Source organism: Aotus nancymaae, unplaced genomic scaffold (assembly GCF_030222135.1).
Source record: "Aotus nancymaae isolate 86718 unplaced genomic scaffold, 86718_ANA_hifiasm-v0.15.2.pri h1tg000036l, whole genome shotgun sequence".
NCBI lineage: Eukaryota > Metazoa > Chordata > Mammalia > Primates > Aotidae > Aotus > Aotus nancymaae.
Window position 1 is genome coordinate 50521703 of NW_026988450.1, and position 19682 is coordinate 50541384.

Below are 19682 nucleotides of genomic sequence, written 5' to 3' on the forward strand. Positions count from 1 at the left end.
TTGATTCCAGGACATCTTCCCCATACCAAAATCCACAGATGCTCAAGTCCCTCATGTAAAATGGCATAGATATTTGCACATAACACATACACATCCTCCCATATACTTTAAATCATTGCTGGGTTATTTATAATATGTAATACATTGTAAAGAGTATGTAAATACTTGTTATACTCTATTGTTTTTATTTATATTATTTTTTGCCATTATATTTGTATTTTTCATTTTTTTCTAATATTTTCAATCCATGGCTGATTGAATCCAAGAATGCAGAACCTGGAGATAAGGCTGACTCTTGGGGGCTGACTGTATTTTTTTTTTTTTTTTTTTTTTTATTGTACTTTAGGTTCTGGGGCACATGTGCAGATCACGCAGGATTGTTGCATAGGTACATACATGACAAGGTGGTTGGCTGCCTTCATCCCCTCATCACCTATATCTGGTATTTCTCCCTTTGTTATCCCTCCCCACCCCTCTCGTTCCTCCCCTAGCCGCCCCCCAGACTAACCGCAGTGTGTGATGCTGCCCTCCCTGTGTCCATGTGTTCTAATTGTTTAACACCCGCCTATGAGTGATGACATGTGGTATTTGGTTTTCTCTTCTTGTGTCAGTTTGCTGAAAATGATGGTTTCCAGATTCATCCATGTCCCTATGAAGGACACGAACTCATCGTTTTTTATGGCTGCATGGTATTCCATGGTGTATGTGTGCCACATTTTCTTTATCCAGTCTATCAATGATGGATGTTTGGGTTGGTATTTTTGAAATGAGATACTGGGGTGAAATACACTCTTCTTTCACCCTGATGAGTGTGAGATAGCTTGTTGGTGTATGGGATTCATGGAGTGAAGTACTTTTTTTCCTGTAATCTGTGAGAGTTCTTGTCCACTGTCATTTGGTTTCTATTGTTGAGATGAGAAAACTGAAGCCAGGCTATCATTTTTTCGGGTAACTTGTTCTTTTTGTCTGGAAAGTTCCAGGATGTTTTCAAGTTTTTCTTCTTTTCCTTCATGATTTCCATCTATGTTCTATCCTTTTGCTTTGCATTTTCAAATTGTTTTTGACTTGATTTTTCCTGACACTATTGAGTTTGCTAAATTGACCACCTATGCTTTTATTCATTTGCTCAACTTGAAAACATTTTTAGATCAATAATCATGTTTGTATATCAGAATTTTGCATGCATGTACTTCTCAAGTGTTCGTTTTTCTTAAGTGCTCTTTTATGTTCTGTTCAAATGGATGCCTCCAACACAAGTTTTGCCAATTTTCTTTGCAATCTACAGGCCGACATTGCCTGTGTTGTTTTTCATACTTGGCTCGTTTGGCTCAGGTGTGGCTGCTGTGAGGCAATCTCATTGGTGATGAATTAGTGGTGTCTGTCAGGCCCGCTGCTCATTCCCAGTCTCCTGTTGCTCTCGCAGCTCTCTGCTTACCTGTTCCCCTGCCTTCTAGCCTTGTTAGGGGATGGGGAATTCTTCCTGTGGGGTGAGTGGGATGGAAGGGTGGGAATCTGTGATTCTCTGTAGAGTGAACTCTTCTTAGGATCCAAAGCTCTTCCAGCTCTGCTCTAGACCTCTTCAGCCTCTCTTTCCAGCCTCTGCTAGACTTTCCAATAATCCACGTTTCAAACTTCACCTTCCTCAGCTGCCTGTGAGCCCCACCAGCCGCTGGGCTCTGAAGGGGCAGACAGATTTGATTTGGGAGTAAAGAGGGCATGAAAGACATTTTGAGCAAGGCTTTCCAGAATCCATCTGTAAAATACTACTACTTTATAAAAGTGAAACACAATCATTGTAAAAATAAAATAAATAGAACAGAATTGTTCAAAATAAAAAGTAAAAGATCTCCTCGTTTCTGTCCATTCTATAGTGGTAGCCCCTGTTAATAGGTTGGTGGGCCCTTCAAATATTTTCCATGTACTTACATACATAGATATATATATATATATATATTTAAAACTACAAGTGGGATCACACTATATACACACTTTTGCAACTTTGTATTTTCTCCTCAATATGTTAAGAATATTTTTGTTAATGTGAATTCATGTAGGCTTCCCACATTTCTTTTGACGACTGCATGGTTTTTAAGTGTGAAATGTTAAAATGTGTTTCATAGATGTTTGTTATATGCAGTTTTCTCCATTCTAAACAGTGATGCTTTGAAAATCTTTGTGTACATCTGAATGTATTTCTGTAGACTCGATTACTAGATATGGAATATGTGGGTCAAAGGATACATGCATTTTAAATTTTAATAGCTTCTGCCAAATTTCTTTCCAAAGGGTTGAGCTTGTTCTTGCATATGAGAGTAATAATATAGAATATGAGAATTGCTGTTTCTCATACTCTGGCTGATACTGTATTATCAAGTTTTAGTTTTTGTTAGCTTGAAAAGTAAAAGTAGTATCTTACTTTGTTTTAATTTGAAATTTTTAAATTATGACTGTTGTACATTTTTTCATATGCTCATTGTCCAATTATTTTTCTTCTGTGAATTGCTTCTTCAGGTTTTTTTCTTCCTTTGCCCATTGAATTGCTGATCTTTTTCTTGATTTGCAGGAGTTCTTTTTAACTTAAGGAAGTTAGTTCCATGTCTGTCATTTGTGTTGCAAAAATGTTACCCAGTGTATTTTTTGTCTTCAGCTTTTTAATTTTTTTTCTATATTGCATTTTAAAAATTGTGTTGTTTTTGTTGACCTTGCGTCCTTTTTCTTTAGGTTTCATGTCTTGTTTAGAAAGAGCTTCTTTAAGATGACAGCTATCCAAAAAACTCATGGTTTCTTCCTCTACTTTTATGGTTTTATCTTTCACATGTAAACCTTTGAGCTATATCAAATTTATTTTGGTGTAAGGAGTGGAGAAGAAAGCCAATGTAACTTGTTAAATTTTTTTCTAGATGGCTACTATTTCATCCAACATCATAGTTAAAGTTCATCTTTTTCTGACTGACTTGGAATGCTACTTTTATCATAGATTGAATTCCCATGAGGCTAAATTCTTTGTTGAATGATTTAAAGTCTATCCAAAGGGAGAGCCTCATAAATGAGTGTTTTGAGAGTTTGGCTCATGAGTCAAGAGCACTCTATGCCTGGGAAAATGTCCAAGGAGTGAAATTGGAACTTTCCCCTTGCCTCCACTTGGGTGTCCATTCATGCTCATCTGCCTTCTTGTTATTGGTATTACAGATATCTGAGAAATATGGGCTGCCCGTGGAGAAGATAGCAAAGCTTTACAAGAAAAGCAAAAAAGGGTAAGAAAGAAACTCAACTTACATTGACTTCCAAATCAGATAAGTCTACATGATGCCTTAAAAATAAAACGATGCCTGTCTTTTGTTAGGTCTGTTGCCCGCTTTTCTTAAAAATTATGTCTTTCTTCCAGAGAATTGCAGAGCAGATTGTATTTGGAAGATCTTTAGGGAGAGAGGGAGGGAGGCAGTGCATTGGCACTATGTCAACTGAGATGCCCTATTCCAATGACAGGATGAGCAGGCAGACCACAGAGGTCTGGAGGTGTTGAGGACACTGGGGAGAATGGCAAAGTCAACTCTCTGCAGGGAGTGGAGTTTATAGGGAATCATGTGTGGCTCTTGGGGTTGGTTTCTGGGTGGCATACTAGGAATAAAAAATGGTTTGGAACATAGGGGATTCTTCTAAGGTAATTTTGAAGAAAAGTTTCTCAAATAATCATTGGACCTGTCTGTTTGCATTGTTAAGAACAACAGGTCATATTTACTGGGTGTTAGGTAGGTACAAGGTCCCTTCCTACTTGTTTTATATGTATTCCTCTATTTACTTCTCACCCCTGTATGAGGTGGAATCTCTTATCTCTGATTTATTGATGAGGAAACCAAGACAGAGGGGGCTTAAGCATCTCACCCAAGGTCTCATGTTCAGTAGCTAGAGCACAGATTTGAACCCAGGTCTATGTCCTCAAGCCTCAAGTGCTTAGCTCCCACATTTTGCTGTCTGATTTCCTGCGTGGGCTTCCTGTGTGTGAAGGTCTAACAGTAAGAGCCACAGAGCTAGCCTAAGTCCCAGGAGAGAGTACCTGTTGACTCAACTTCTGGAGTATTTTCCTACAAAAAGCAGAAGATGAGTCTTTCAGCTCTTCTCTGGATCAATTTCATAAAGGAAATTGGATTATCTGGGATGCTCAGGCTTTCTGAGTTATGAGCCCTGTTGGTTGGTTGGAGGATATGACAGGAAACCCTTTCCACCTGAGCTCTCGTTGGAAGATTTACTAAAATGCACATTATTCTTCTTGCCAAGATCAATGTAATAGGCTGGGTGTATTCCTCTGACAGTGAGATTTGAGTGGTGTCTCACAGTCTTATTGCTGATCAGAAATCCTCAGTGCAGAAGTACAGGCTGATGATAATGTTTTGCTTTCGTCGAGCTCTATGTCAGGTCCTGTGCTAAATGTTTTTATTCTGTGAACAATCCTTTAAAGCTGGATGATTGTTCTTACTTTTGCAGAAGAATAAACTGAGGCTCTGAAAGGCTAAACAACTTGCCTGCTGACACACTGTGAAATGATAGTGTGTCAGTCAGTACTTCATTCTCAAACTAGCATCTGTCTGACTTCAAATCATGAAATTGGCTTTGAGGAAATTATGGAAGTCTCTGGAAGCTGTTGGCTTTCTTAGAACTCTACCAGGGATAGTTAGCCAAGGAGTAGGTCACAGGTGGTAAAGTATAAGTATCAGAATGATGTAAAGCTAGTTTCAAAATTAAGCTTGGCCATGCACTAACTGAATGAACTTGGGGAAACAATTTAACTTTGCTGAGCTCAGTTTTCTCATTTGCAAAATGGCGATGATGATGCCTACCTTCAAAGTCGCTGTGAGAACTACATACAAGATCGTATTACATGCTCAAAAAAGGGGAGCTGCAATTCTTGCTTATTTTCCTCTTCCTCCTAAGAGCAGAGGCGATGCATTTTTAAAGATACATTTTTAAGAGGCACTATGGCTTAATGGAAATAGGTAGGGGGCCTAATGATTTAGGTCCTGGCCCTGGTAATCACTAACTCTGTGATTCTGGACTTCCTAACTTCCCTGGGCCTCAGTTTACTCATCTATAAAGCAAGCAGGTTGCGTTGAATGTTAGTTCTGAGAAGTTGAGGCTTTGCTTTTCTCAAACTGGTTTTTGGGGAAAGCAAACAGAATGAGGGTCTTTCCCTGCCTGTATCCTCTGTCCTCCACTCTCCCAGCCTCCACTGCAAAAGAATGGCTATGAGAACCCCCAGCCTGGAGCTCCCCTTGCCCTGAGCACGTTGTTCATGGCGTCTTTGTTTTTCACACCCTCCCCCTCCATGGCAGCATCCTGGTGAACATGGATGACAACATCATCGAGCACTACTCGAATGAGGACACCTTCATCCTCAACATGGAGAGCATGGTGGAGGGCTTCAAGGTCACGCTCATGGAAATCTAGCCCTGGGTTTGGCATCTCACTTTGGCTGGAGCTCTCAGTGCGTTCCTCCCTGGGAGAGACAGAGGCCCCGGTCCCAGAACCAGGAGACCCATCTCCCCAATCTCTCAACTGCTGTTACAAGACTGCGCTGGGGAGTGGGGCAAGGCAGGCCTCACTGTCGGTGTGCTCGGTCCATCCACCGGCACCTACCATGGAGCTGAAGCCTGAGCCCCTCAGGAAGGTGCCTTCGGCCTGTCGGATTCCTATGTATTGCCCACCTTTTCCTGGAGCCAGGGTCCAGGCCCGCCAGGACTCTGCAGGTCACTGCTAGCTCCAGATGAGACCGTCCAGCATTCCCCCTTCAAGAGAAGCTCATCTCCAACAGCCTAAAAAATTTTCATCCTTTCTTTCTCACCCCTCCACATCTCCCGAGTGGCTGGACAAAATGAGCTACTTCTGGGTGCATTAGTCATCGGTGGGGTAAGAGGTGGATGCCCCCTTTCTGGTCAAACACCTTCAGGTTGCTCTGGGGAAGGTTGTCTTGCTAAATATATCCAGGGTTCCCAGCGAGTGGTCACCAGGCCTTGTACAGGAAGACATTCAGCCACTGTGTAATTAGTAAGTAATGCAGAAAGTCTGCCTGCCTGCATTGTACATAGTGTTTATAATATTGTAATAATATATTTTACCTGTGGTGTGTGGGCATGTTTACTGCCACTGGTCTAGGTAAGACACAGACCTGGAGACTGTTTTAACTGGGGTTTTTGCCTCTGTGCCTGTTCAGAAGACACGCAGGCTAGGGAGAGGGCCTTTGGGATGTTAAGATGACTGCAGCTGATGCCAAGATGAATATGCAGTAGGCATACCTGGGGCTCATTCCCTGTCCCCAGGGGAAGCCCGCCCTCCCTCTCCATGGGCATGACTCTCCTTCGAGGCCACCACGTTTATCTCACGATGATGTGTTTTGCTTGACTCGCTGACTCGTGGGAAAGGTCATCCTGTCTGAGACCCCAGCTCCTTCTCCAGCTTTGGCTGCGGGCACGGCCTGAGCATTCTGGAGAGCCTCTGCAGGGGGCCCTGTGACTAGGCCTGCTGCAGAGCTGCTCAGCTATCATGAGAATCCTGGACACTGTGCCTGTGCCTCGCAGTTTACAAGCACGTCCTTCATCTCAAGGGGTCCTTTCAAAGGTCTGCTGCAGCATGAGAGCTACGAACAGCTCAGCTCCGAGTCGGCAGGCTGGGGCTTCCTCCTGGGCCACTAGACGGAAAGGAGGGATGGTTTGCGTCACTCCTGGATGCTGGGTTTAAGGAAGTGAGTGAGAAAATGTGCCAAGAGTGCTGGCTCCTGTGAAACCAGCCTCAGGAGGCAAACAAGGAGAGCATATTCTCCTGCTACACGCCTGGGAGCTGGAAGAGAAAAACATTCCCCTAAACAATCACAAAACGATGAACCATCACGGACCGCTGTTCTCTTTGAGGGGACAGGTTTCGTTTAGGGGTTTGCATTCACCCTTGTGGGCTGAAGCACTAGCTTTTTGGTAGCTAGACACATCTTGCACCCAAAGCCCTGGGTCTAGAACAGTTTCTCTATAAAGGTCCAGGTTTGTTTGGAAAGCACTTTGACTCTTACCTGGAGGCGCCCTCTCTCAGGGCTTCCTGCGCCCCCACCTCATCTGCCCTGAGATGCAGAGCAGGACAAAGGGGCTGCTTCTAGCTCAGCTGTTTCTCCTTGAGGCTGCAGAGGAATTGAATGGGACAGAGAGCAGGTGCTGTGCCCAAGAAGATCTCTGCGGCAGTGAGGGGGCCTGCTCTGTGTGTCCTCTGGGCATGTTAACCCTTCCTGTGGTGCCAAAGGTTTGCATCGTGGATCCAGCTGTGCTGCAGTCTGTCTCCTCCTCCTCCACTCTGACTGCCACGCCCCGGACCAACAGCTTGGGGGCCCTCCAGGGTACTAATGGGACTCTGTTCTGAGATGGACAAATTCAGTGTTGGAAATACATGTTGTACTATGCACTTCCCATGCTCCTTGGGTTAGGAAGAGTTTCAAACATGATTGGCAGACATAACAATGGCAAATACTCGGGCTGGGACATAGGACTTCAGAGTAGGAAAAAGACATCGATTTGGCAGCCTGCCACAGGCAACCTACCATCGCTCTCCAGCCTCTTTAGGAAACAGTTCGCCAGTCCTTCCCTAAGGCAGAAGATGAACTGAAGATGCTTCTGCATGTTTCCTAAGTCCCTGAGCAATCATGGTGGTGACAATTGCCACAACAAGGGATACAAGGCCATTGCCACCAGACAGTGGTGCCAAGTGCCACCTCCCTTCTGATCCGTTCCCTCTGCATCCTCGGAGCATCCCAGCTTGGCTTTGATGTGTCCTTCGCTGTGTATGTTAGCAGAGCTTTGATGAGCAAAATTTCCTGAGCAAAACACTCCAAAGAGATAGGAACACTTGCCTCCTCTTCTTTTTTGTCCCTTAAATTAGTCACACTCAAATAAATAAGCTTAAAAAAAAAATCCATGGAAGATCACGGACATGTGAAATGAGCGTTTTTCTTTTTTTAAACTAAGTCTGAACAGAACAGGAGTTTTTTCTCATACATCTCCAAACTGTTTAGACTTTATGAGTGTTTAGAAGTTGGGACCAACAGAAAATGCAGTTAGATGTCATCTTGGAATTGGTTTCTAAAAAAGTAAGGCATGTCGCGGCCCAGAAACTTAGGAAGCGTGAAAAGAATCAAACGTTTATTTTCCTTCTTATTTAAAATCATGAAAATGCAAGAGAAATAGAGGGTTTGTGCCAAATGCTATGAACGGCCCTTTCTTAAAGACAAGCAAGGGAGATTGATATATGTACAGTTTGCTCTCATGTTAAAAAAAAAAAAAAAAGGTAAATGTAACTTAATAGTTTTGTAAATGGGAGAGGGGGAATCTATAAACTATAAATACAGTTATTTTATTTTTTGTACATTTTTAAGAAGAAAAAAATAAATATTCATAACATAAGAGTAAAACGACAGTGTCTGGTGCTTTCTGCGAGGCGAGTGTTGGGCATTTTTACCTGGTTGGAGAACGGTTTCTCTGTGACGTGGGAAAATTCTAGCTGCCCACCACGCCTTCAGGTCCTGGGCATTTCCTGTTAAAGTTACTTTGCCGTGCTTCACCCCAGTGTTAAATGAGAAAAGGGCTGAAGACCTTCCAAGCCTTCGGTGTGAACACAGCAGCCTCCCCAGGGCGGTTATTCTTTCTAGTCCCTCAGGGTAGGGAGTTGGTTCCATGCATTTGCTCGCCTGCCCTTGAATTCCCAAAAAAGCTTTCTGCTTCTTTAGTTCACCGGCACCAACCTCCACGTGGAGGCTGAAACCATGTGGCTGAAACTCCAGTTTTCTCAGTCTCTGGCCCTGGAACCCAGAGGCTCCCTAAAATCGGTCAGCTCGAATGTGAATGCGTGAATGGACTATGCCAGTACCTGCTGGGGTTTCCTTGGTGGGCCCCACTCTGGAGCCACCCACATTCCTTTAACCGCTGTCCATGATTATCTCACAAGAAGCAGCTTTGTTCCAAAAAAGTAGCATTTCTACATTCTTCTACATCTTCTCATCTCTCTGTGTATCCATGTCCACGGCATTCAAATCCTGGCTAAACTTTAGCCTTCAGGAAGCCTCCTTGACCGACTTCAACCCCAGTGGCATCTACAGCAGCCTCCATGCCTAGACCAGGGTCTGGGAAGTGAGGGGCTGGAGGAAGCACTTGCTGCGGAGCCTTCAGGAGAGATCCTGGGATTAGAAATGGGCCCCAAAGGCCAGGAACGGTGGCTCACGCCTGTAATCCCAGCACTTTGGGAGGCCGAAGCGGGTGGATCACCTGAGGTCAAGAGTTCGAGACCAGCCTGGCCAACATGTGAAACCCTGTCTCTACTAAAAATACAAAAATGAGCTGGGTGTGATGGTACGCACCTGTAATCCCAGCTACTTAGGAGGTTGAGGCAGAAGAATTGCTTGAACCCGGAAGGCGGAGGTTGCAGTGAGCCAGGATCGCACCACTGCACTCCAGCCTGGCGACAGAGTGAGACTTCGTCTCAAAAAACAAAAACCCCCAAAAAAAGAAATGGGCCCCAAGGCTTGTTATCATGACTGTTTCACAGCCTCAGTAGGAGGTCTCTGTGCTCTCCCAGCTGCCTAAGTAGGTCCAGCTGAGAACACAAGCTGGTCTCTACATCTCCAGAGGCAGCCTCTCCCTTGGCTTGTGGCAGCCACGGTCCTGCTGTCAGGTACTCGCCACATGTGCCACCCAGCTCCCTGGAATGAGACGCTGGTTGGATAGGCGATGATGGCTAATTGTGTGTTGTGAAGTCCAGTACCAGCTCTTGCCTTCCACTCTACACTGATTCAGTTCAGTTATTCTGGACCTGATGTTTTGCCATGTGCTGGAGAGAGAGGCAAGTTAGACACAGTCTGCTCCCATAGGAGGTGTGGTGCAAAAGGATAGTGATCTGGTGTCTGTCAGCACAATGATAAACATTTGCCATAGGAGAGTCAGGGCTGTTATCTCCCTAGTCCTAAGGCACACAAACGCCCTCTTATCCTTAGACATTTTGGATATGATGATAAATCACCACCACAATCCTCACTTTGGGAAGGCTGCCAACTCGAGGGTTGGAGCTCTGTTTCTGGGAAGTCAACGGGAAGACGAAAAGGCACGGCCACTGTGTCACTTGAGGTCCTCCAAGATGTAGATGCCATGATGGGATTACAAGTTCAGCAGACTTATTGGAGGAAGTCCATGTGGGAAGAGCCTTGGACCACAACACAGTTTCCAGAAAGTTTCAGCCAGGTCAGTGGGGAGCCCCAGGCAATGGTCATCCACAAGAGGAGTCCCACTCTGGGCAAGAAGGGCCAGTCCTAATGCACCTGCCACAGGCAGCCACAGTCCTAACACCCCTGCCATGTGCAGCCATTGACCTCCTGGGAGAGTGTAGCTTAGAGGGGCTCTACAGGCATGGCAGCTGGAGCCTGGCAAGCCGCTCTGCTCCCAGCTGCAGGTTCTCCTAAGGGAAGAGTGGAGCTGGGCCAACACCTTCTTTTTTTATTTATTTTTATTTTATTGCACTTTAGGTTCTGGGGTATATGTGCAGACATGCAGGATTGTTGCATAGGTACACACATGGCAACGTGGTTTGCTGCCTCCATCCCCCTGTCACCTACATCTGGCATTTCTCCCCATGTTATCCCTCCCCAACCTCTCCACGCCCCCACTATCCCTCCCTTGGCCTCACCTAAACAGACCTCAGTGTGTGATGCTCCCCTCCCTGTGTCCATGTGTTCTCATTGTTCAACACCTGTCTATGAGTGAGAACATGTGATGTTTGACTTTTCTGTTCTTGTGTCAGTTTGCTGAGAATGATGGTTTCCAGGTTCATCCATGTCCCTACAAAGGACACAAACTCATCATTTTTTATGGCTGTATAGTATTGATGGTGTATATGTGCCACATTTTCCTTGTCCAGTCTATCATTGATGGGCATTTGTGTTGGTTCCAGGTCTTTGCTATTGTAAACAGTGCCACAATGAACATACGTGTGCATGTGTCTTTATAATAGAATGATTTATAATCCTTTGGGTATATACCCAGTAATGGGATTGCTGGGTCAAATGGAATTTCTATTTCTAGGTCCTTAAGGAAGTGCCACACTGTCTTCCACAATGGTTGAACTAGTTTACACTCCCACCAACAGTGTAAAAGTGTTCCTATTTCTCCACATCCTCTCCAGCATCTGTTGTCTCCAGATTTTTTAATGATCACCATTCCAACTGGCATGAGGTGGTATCTGAATGTGGTTTTGACTTGCATTTCTCTAATAATCTGTGATGATGAGCATTTTGTCATATGTTTGTTGGCCTCATGTATGTCTTCTTTTGAAAAGTGTCTGTTCATATCCTTCGCCCACTTTTGGATGGGTTTGTTTTTTTTCTTGTAAATCTGTTTTAGTTCTTTGTAGATTCTGGATATTAGCCCTTTGTCAGATGGGTAGATTGCAGAAATTTTTCCCATTCTGTTGGTTGCCAGTTTACTCTAATGATTGTTTCTTTTGCTGTACAGAAGAAGCTCTGGAGTTTAATTAGGTCCCATTTGTCTATTTTCGTTTTCATTGCCAATGCTTTTGGTGTTTTAGTCATGAAGTCCTTGCCTATGCCTATGTCCTGAATGGTTTTGCCTAGGTTTTCTTCTAGGGTTTTTATGGTGTTAGGTCTTATGTTTAAGTCTTTAATCCATCTGGAGTTAATTTTAGTGTAAGGTGTCAGGAAGGCATCCAGTTTCTGCTTTCTACACACTGCTAGCCAGTTTTCCCAACACCATTTATTAAACAGGGAATCCTTTCCCCATTGCTTGTTTTTGTCAGGTTTGTCAAAGATCAGATGGTTGTAGATGTGTGGCATTGCCTCCAAGGCCTCTGTTCTGTTCTATTAGTGTGTATGTCTGTTTTGGTACCAGTACCATGCTGTTTTGATTACTGTAGACTTGTAGTATAGTTTGAAATCAGGTAGTGTGATGCCTCCAGCTTTGTTCTTTTTGCTTAGGATTGTCTTGGCTATGTGGGCTCTATTTTGGTTCCATATGAAGTTTAAGGTGGTTTTTTCCAGTTCTGTGAAGAAGGTCATTGGTAGCTTGATGGGGATAGCATTGAATCTCTAAATTACTTTGGGCAGTATGGCCATTTTCATGATATTGATTCTTCATAACCATGAGCGTGGAATGTTTCTCCATCTGTTTGTGTCCTCTCTTATTTCCTTGAGCAGCGGTTTGTAGTTCTCCTTGAAGAGATCATTTACATCCTTTGTTAGTTGTATTCCAGGTATTTTATTCTCTTTGTAGCAATTGTGAATGGGAGTTTGCTCATGATTTGGCTCTCTGTTAGTCTGTACTGGTGTATTGAAATGCTTTTGATTTCTGCACACTGATTTTGTATCCTGAGACTTTGCTGAAGTTGCTTATCAGTTTCAGGAGATTTTGAGCTGAGATGATAGGGTCTTCTAAATATACAATCATGTCATCTGCAAATAGAGACAATTTGACTTCCTCTTTTCCTAATTGAATACTCTTTATTTTTTTTGCTTGCCTAATTGCTCTGGCTAGAATTTCCAATACTATATAGAATAGGAGTGGTGAGAGAGGGCATCCTTGTCTAGTGCCAGATTTCAAAGGGAATGCTTCCAGTTTTTGCCCGTTCAGTATGATATTGGCTGGAGGTTTGTCGTAAATAACTTTTATTGTTTTGAGATATGTTCCTTCTATATCTAGTTTATTGAGAGTTTTTAGCATAAATGGCTGGTGAATTTTGTTGAAGGCCTTCTCTGCATCCATTGAGATAATCATATGGTTTTTTTTCTTCAGTTCTGTGTATGTGGTGGATTATGTTTATAGACTTGTGTATGTTGAACCAGCCTTGCATCCCTGGAATGAAGCCTACCTTATCGTGATGGATAAGCTTTTTGATGTGCTGTTGCAGTCGGTTTGCCAGTATTTTACTGAAGATTTTTGCATCCATGTTCATCATGGCTATTGGCCTGAAGTTTGCTTTTTTTGTTGAGTCTCTGCCAGGTTTTGATATCTGGATGATGTTGGTCTCATAAAATGATTTGGGAAGGATTCCCTCTTTTTATATTGAATAACAAGGGCTGAAGTTGAGGCAGCAATTAATAGCCTACCAACCAAAAAAAGTCCAGGTCCAGATGGTTCACAGCTGAATTCTACCAGATGTACAAAGAGGAGCTGGTACCATTCCTTCTGAAACTATTCCCTTCTTTAAAAAGTCTCTGGCTGAGTGTGGTGGCTCATACCTGTAATCCCTGCACTTTGGGAGGCCAAGGCAGGTGGATCACGAGGTCAGGAGATCAAGACCATCCTGGCCCACATGCTGAAACTCTATCTCTACTAAAATACAAAAAACTAGCCAGGTGTCGGTGGCATGCACCTGTAGTTCCAGCTACTCTGGAGGCTGAGGCAGGGGAATTGCTTGAACCTGGGAGATGGAGGTTGCAGTGAGCCAAGATTGCACCACTGCATTCCAGCCTGGTGACAGAGACAGAATCTGTCTTAAAAAAAAAAAGTCTTCAGTAAACAGCTGTTAGGCTGCACTTAACTTCCCTGAGTGGGTTTTCTGCACTATCACCCTAGTACAACATGCCCTTTGCCCCAGGAGTCCTTCATCCCTGCGTATCTCTGAGTTCTCTCAGGGTATATGAGATTCATTTTGGAAACTCAGGAATTCCACAGTGGGGCCTCTGATCAGCCAGAAGCAGCAAGAAAGAGGAAGAAGATGGTGAAAAGGCACCAAGTTGAGCATCACCCGCTTGATCCCTGGCAGCAAACACTCCTGATGGACCACTGAGGAAAGAACTTGATTTCTGTTCTGCCATGGGACAATGATGTAAGCTACTTTGTAATTGTTTTCAAGGCATTGGCTGTGAGCTTGGTCTCTTACTTTTTTGCTAATAACCCCAACCATTCCCACCCCCAAGCATACCTCCAAGACTGTATATAGTGCTTGGTTCTGTGTTTGGCCACCACTGGACACTCAATGGGAACCCAATGAAGTGATTAAATACTGGTATTGGAAACAAAATACATCTTGAGACAGTCTCTTTACCTGTCTTCATGAGGATTATGTGTTGGTAGCAGAGGTGAGTATTTAATAAGGGTGGGGAGGCCTAGCTACCCCTGCACTTTGAAGCATTTTCACCATTTCTTTTAGAGTACTATTAACATGTCAGCCATGTCCTAGAATAGTGTTGAGAAAAGAAGTCATGAAATAAGGCTGGGATGCTCTCAGAGTAGTCATTGTGTGCATCCCCAAGGGTGCCCGGGACCATGCCTTGTACATTAGCACCTAGTACAGCAAGTGCCGAGGACGTAAGTCCTGGACATGTGGTCAGCATTCAATTGTAGAGAACCCTGCTTGAAATGAATAGATCATTGGTGATACCCTCAGCCTCATCTTTCCCTATGTGATAATTCTAGGTGGATTTGACTGATATTCTACTGACTTAAAAAATATAATACTCAATGTTTTTTTCTCTTGTTTCTTCGGCCACCTCAACATCAGAAAATTTCAGGGAAGTGTTCAGCATACTTCCGGCAAAGACAAGCGAGGCAAGAGAAGCATCTCCATTCCTTCAAAGGCAGTTTTTGTGCCTTCCATTCTACCTTGACTGGAAGAACCCTTGGACTGTTTTTTGGCTGGTGGATCCCGAACTAGGATGTGCGAGGACTCAGCTGGGTTGGGGCAGCAGGACAATGCCCTGAAAATAGGACCCTCGGGTTTAGAAATTGGCTGCAAATTCCCAGGTTGCTGGTAGGCAGGCTCCTGATCAGGCTGGAGACACCCAGCCACCTTCTTAGGATCAGATGTTATTCACGCCCAGGACTCATGGTGTCAGGGCCATCACTGGTCCTTAGCGGACAACTGTGTGCAGAAGGAAAAGACTCCCTCAAGGGCAACTCTACTCCCACACAAGGTCTAGTTGGCCCGTGAGGCTCTCCCTTAGCTAACACTCAGGTTAGCAAGTTGGTAGCTCCTTCTCTCTACATTAATGGCCTCCTGTGCTGGAGGCAAGGCCAGTGACAGCAACAAAAGCCAACACTGTGATCTATCTGAACTGGCTTGCAGAGCGTAGGCTCTACTTCATGTCATCTTTTTCACTGAATCTACTCAGGCTGAGAGGGGTGAAGAGGTTATTAATTTCCTGAAGCTTACCCAGATCCCACTGAAGAGGAGGTTGCTTCAGTTTCTTCTTTTATTGTACCTAATATTTGGACACTAGTTTGAGGAAGGAGATGAGACGGAAGTGAAGAGCATGAAGGGAGAGAAGTAAAGAAGCTTGTATGAAGACCAGGGATGCTTTTGGACAAAAGTTTGGGGTCAGCAGCCTCTCTCATCCCCCAGTCACAAACCTTGGTTCCTTGTGTTGCTCTAGGCAGAAGGAATACCTAGGAGGAGGCCAGTATCAGAAGCTAGAGCCTCAGTAAGGCAGAGATTCAGCTGGGGCAGCAGTTTAGGCATGAAAAATCTCATGTTCCAGACAATCATGTTAAACCGAAAACATGCTTTAATGCCAGGCAAGAGCTACACAGTCAAGTGACACACGGGCCACTCTGTAGGCTATGATTTATAGATTATATATTATTAAATCCACTGTGGGCATACTGATGGGATGGGACAGCACCTCCAGGCCCCCTCCCACTCCAAACGACGTATAAACAGTCAAGCACTCTGTGGACTCCTTCAGATTGTAAGCCACTTTATTTCAGTCCCTTGAACATCACAGACTGGTTTTATTCTGAACAGAACAGGCTTCATTTCAAAAGGTCCTTGAACACAGCAATGACAATGAACAGCCCAGTACAGGAGTGACATAAACCTTAAGGCATGCAGCCTTCTGGATGCTGTGGAGTCCCTTGGCCAAACTCGAGTGCATTGGATTAGACATGCCTTCCTGGGAAGGAGAAGGAGAAAAACAACCTTCCAGAAAATATAGACAGAGTCAGCGGCAAGCCAGGACAGGGACTATTTCCATACATTCTGGAAGTGTCAGCGTTCATTGGCCTGCATGTGGCTCTCTTTTCTTTCCGGAATAGCTGGAGACTTCTACTCCTCACTCCAGCTCTAGGTTCCAGGGAACAGAGTGGGTCTGGCTCAAAGAGATGGCATGACTAAGGGCAGAGCCCAGGCAGTTTCTCAAAACATTACCTGATTCCACCTACCCAAAGGAGAACTGAAGAAATTAGGACTTGGATCCAGAGAAAGGAAAGGTGGGATGTAACTCTTGAGCACTGCCAATAGGGCATGCTGGGTCCCCTCACCCAGTCTGCCTTCCATGTCTTAGGTTAATTTGCTATTTCTCAAAAACAGATTTTAACACTTGGCCATGGAGGAATTTGGCAAGTCTTGGTACAGAACCACTGTGAGGAACTGACCCCTGGGGGAAGACTAGGATTATTTTTAGAGTCCAGTTCTCAAAATTTCACCCTACAGATTTGGTTCTTTTTGGTCTACCATACAAATTTGGATTTTTGCTACCAATTACAGCAGATTCAAGTCATATATAGAAACCTGGAGATCATCATGCTTAGGCACATTTTTCTCCTGGTTATGATGTCTCTCTTCCTGTGGCTCCTGTCCTTTGGGAAGTGGCTTGGCAGCAATACCTACTGGAGACCTCTTTGCCTTCTCTTAGGGACAAAGTCCCCATCAACAACCTTGAGTATTTGGGCTTCCCTTTGCCAACTACTTGCAAGAGTATGACTTGCCTGTAACCAGCAATTTTACTCTTAGCTTTCGATTCAAATCAGTGTGTATGAGGTCACCAGACCAAACAGCAACTCAGGCTCGTGCTGTCACTTCTGGAAATAGAAGTCTGCATTCAAAAAGCACAGCAATGGAAAATACTTTTGGATTCTCCGTAGCGGGGGCCTTGGAAACCACAGATGCACTTGCTCATGTCTTTATGATGAATTTGATGACTGCCCAACCTCCAACTCTTGAAAACAGAGCCACAGAAACTGAATATTCCAGACATGGCTCCCTAACCATGCACATGGATTAAACCATTTGGAAGTCCCAAGAATGTATGCAATTTTCTTCGAGTCTGCAGAGTATATCAATCTGCTCAGAAAAGCACTACACCTCCAGTCTAAAGCTGTCAGTGGGCTGCAGGGTCTGGTAGGCAAACCACCCTACAGGCCCCTGTCATAATGTTAACCTCCCTGTGCTCCAATGGACCTGTCCCACTACCATCGCTCTGCATCTGCCCTCGAGGCACGGCCACTCTGGAAATGCATTCAAAATTCAGGTTGGGCCCTAGTCAGGGTTACTTTGTACTTTTATGGAATATATAAAATATACTTGTCGATTGGTACATTTGTGCAAAGACAGATATGACGTCAAAACAAGACATAGACATTCATTATAGTTGGCTTACTTCACAATAAGCTACTAAAAACAGTCTTCTGGAATAAGATTGTATTAGTGCTCACTAAACATGCATTTCATTTAAACAAGGCAAAACACTTAATTTGGTCTGCAATACCCAATATTTTATATACAGCAGTCTTTTTATGTTATCACAATAGGCAACAAGATGGGTCTGGTTTTGGAATATGTTACCATTTGTGTTTAATTTCCAAAGACACGCATATTAGCTCAACTAGTGTAAACCTGTGAAAAAATAGCTGAGCCAGCTTTTTCCTCTCCTCTATTAATTTACCTTGAAATGTTCACAGCTTAAAAACTACAGCCTGCTGGGGAAGAAGGTGGAGTGGGCCCCCACGGGGAAATGTCCCAGCTCCCTTGAAGAGCCTCACCCCAGAGGGTAACTTGTTCTTGGGGAATCCAGCATCCAGTACCATCCATCATCCCTATGGCATGTGTGACAACAGATCCAGGTGGGGAGTTTTGTCTTTCAAACAAAAGCCCCTTGAAGCTTGTAACAGAATCATGGGACTGGATGGGTTTCCCTTCTTTTGCCCGCACCCCCGAGTCTTAGGTTTTAGAACAGAGACATTAGAATCAAAATAAAAAATCATAATAATGATTAAAAATCGTCAAACAATGAACACCATGAAGTCTGTCCATGCTCTCCACAAGCACACTGGGGCTCTGGGCATTCCCACAAAGCATCCACGACAAAAGAAGCTGAAGGCGTCACGGAGGAAGGCGCATCTGACCGCACAGGGGACAGCATCACCATTGATATTGTTTGGCAAAAAAAACACAAAAAAACAAAAAAAACTGTTAAAAAGAATCAAAAGAGAACACAAGCAGCTCTAAGATTCGATTGATGGGTACAGGGCTCAGAACTGGCCAGCGCTGCTCGGGTCGCACTGCAGGAGGCGGACGATAGACGGGTCACTTTTGGCCCCTCGGATGAACTCTTCCAGGGAGAGTTTTCCTAGGAAGCAAGAGGACAGGTGAGTGGTGGCTGGTGGCAGCTGCATGAGCTTATATCCTTCCCACTATATGCTGGGCTGTGTCTGTTCACCTTCTGCCTGCAGCCTCACCGCTGCTGTGACACACAGCGTTCACCTGCCCCGGGGAAGAGCCCAGGGACCCTCCAGTATAAGACCCATGAGGCAGGGACTCTGCCACCTCGTTCACCATGGCTTTGCCAGCACTTAGGACAGTGCATGTGGCAACCAAACACCGCTGCCTGAGAGCCCACTGTGTGCCCAGCCCCCTGGTGGATGACGCTGACTTGGTCCCTGACCTCCTGGCTCCAGCTGCCCTGGAGACGCCCACTCAGCATTTGTAAAATAAGTGGCCCTCCTGCCTTTATGAGAATGAGCTGGGCTCTGGCAGCACCCAGGCTGTTTCCATGATGTTCCTGGGAGCCTTCTGAGCCACTTCATCTTCTTCAGGCTACTCTGTTTTCTTAGGTTTGCTGCAAGAGCCCATCCTCTCTTGGGGAAGAAGCCATGGACATAAGTGTCTGCATTCAGACACCACGGGAAGATAGCTGTGCCTCCATCTGAGGTCAGGAGAAGAGCAGGACATGTGTTCAAGGCAGAAGGTAACCCATGGGTTTCCACCTTTCAATCAGGGTGCCCCCCTGCTACCCTGATGGGCTGGAGGAGGGAGGCTCAGCAGCTGGGGCTCCCACTCCAACCCCGGTGACCTTTCCTTTCTGCATACGCTAGAGCACGTGCGGAATTCTCTTCCAGGAAGGTTGTTCTGTCACTTGTGGAGAGAAGGGGGTGGCAGGGTAGGAGTTGGGGGACCTCAAGGCTTTCCCCATTCCTGGTGCTTCCAGAAGGGCCCTTCCTCTTTCTCTATTCTGCCCCTGGGAGTGAAGTGATGCACTCGATTGGTAAATTTGGGAGGAACTGCTGGGCATCTTTGCCCAGCTTCGCCCTCCCTTTTTCCCTTGGAAGGAGCTGCCCCAGAGAGGATTTATTTCCATCTGCTCCTCCAAGGACAGCACCAGGCCTGCCCAGCTCTGCACGCCTGTGGGTGTTGTCAGAACACCCCTGGACTCTCACGCTAAGCCATAGCCTCCAGTGTCTCTCTGTCTTTTGACCTCTGTCCTCTTTTATTTCTCAATTTATTCCACACCTGACTGTGGGGGAGGCTCCCCCAATAGAAACACCAACAAACGTGTCCCTCAGCCACAGCTCTCTCCCCACCAGAACCTAATTCTTGTTTAATGAAGCCCACTTTATCTACATGAAAGAGGAAAATGGGGATGCATTTATTATTATTTTTAT

General features: G+C 44.9%; 2 protein-coding genes across 5 annotated transcripts in view; one reads left to right on the forward strand and one right to left on the reverse strand.

The window, feature by feature from the left end:
* GRHL2 (grainyhead like transcription factor 2) overlaps positions 1–8437 on the forward strand; it is a 185750-nt gene extending 177313 nt beyond the window's left edge. For all 3 annotated transcript variants that reach the window (XM_012455851.3, XM_064384460.1, XM_012455854.3), the window contains exons 15-16: positions 3190–3254; positions 5328–8437. In XM_012455851.3, coding sequence (XP_012311274.1) covers positions 3190–3254; positions 5328–5442 — 180 coding nt within the window. In that variant the 3' untranslated portion in view covers positions 5443–8437. The remainder of the gene's footprint in view (positions 1–3189; positions 3255–5327) is intronic.
* Positions 8438–15704: 7267 nt separating this feature from the next.
* NCALD (neurocalcin delta) overlaps positions 15705–19682 on the reverse strand; it is a 248214-nt gene continuing 244236 nt past the window's right edge. Inside the window, exon 4 of one of the 2 annotated variants that reach the window (XM_012455855.2) lies at positions 15705–18370. In XM_012455855.2, coding sequence (XP_012311278.1) covers positions 18273–18370 — 98 coding nt within the window. In that variant the 3' untranslated portion in view covers positions 15705–18272. The remainder of the gene's footprint in view (positions 18371–19682) is intronic. The other variant, XM_012455856.2, reaches the window with a different exon arrangement.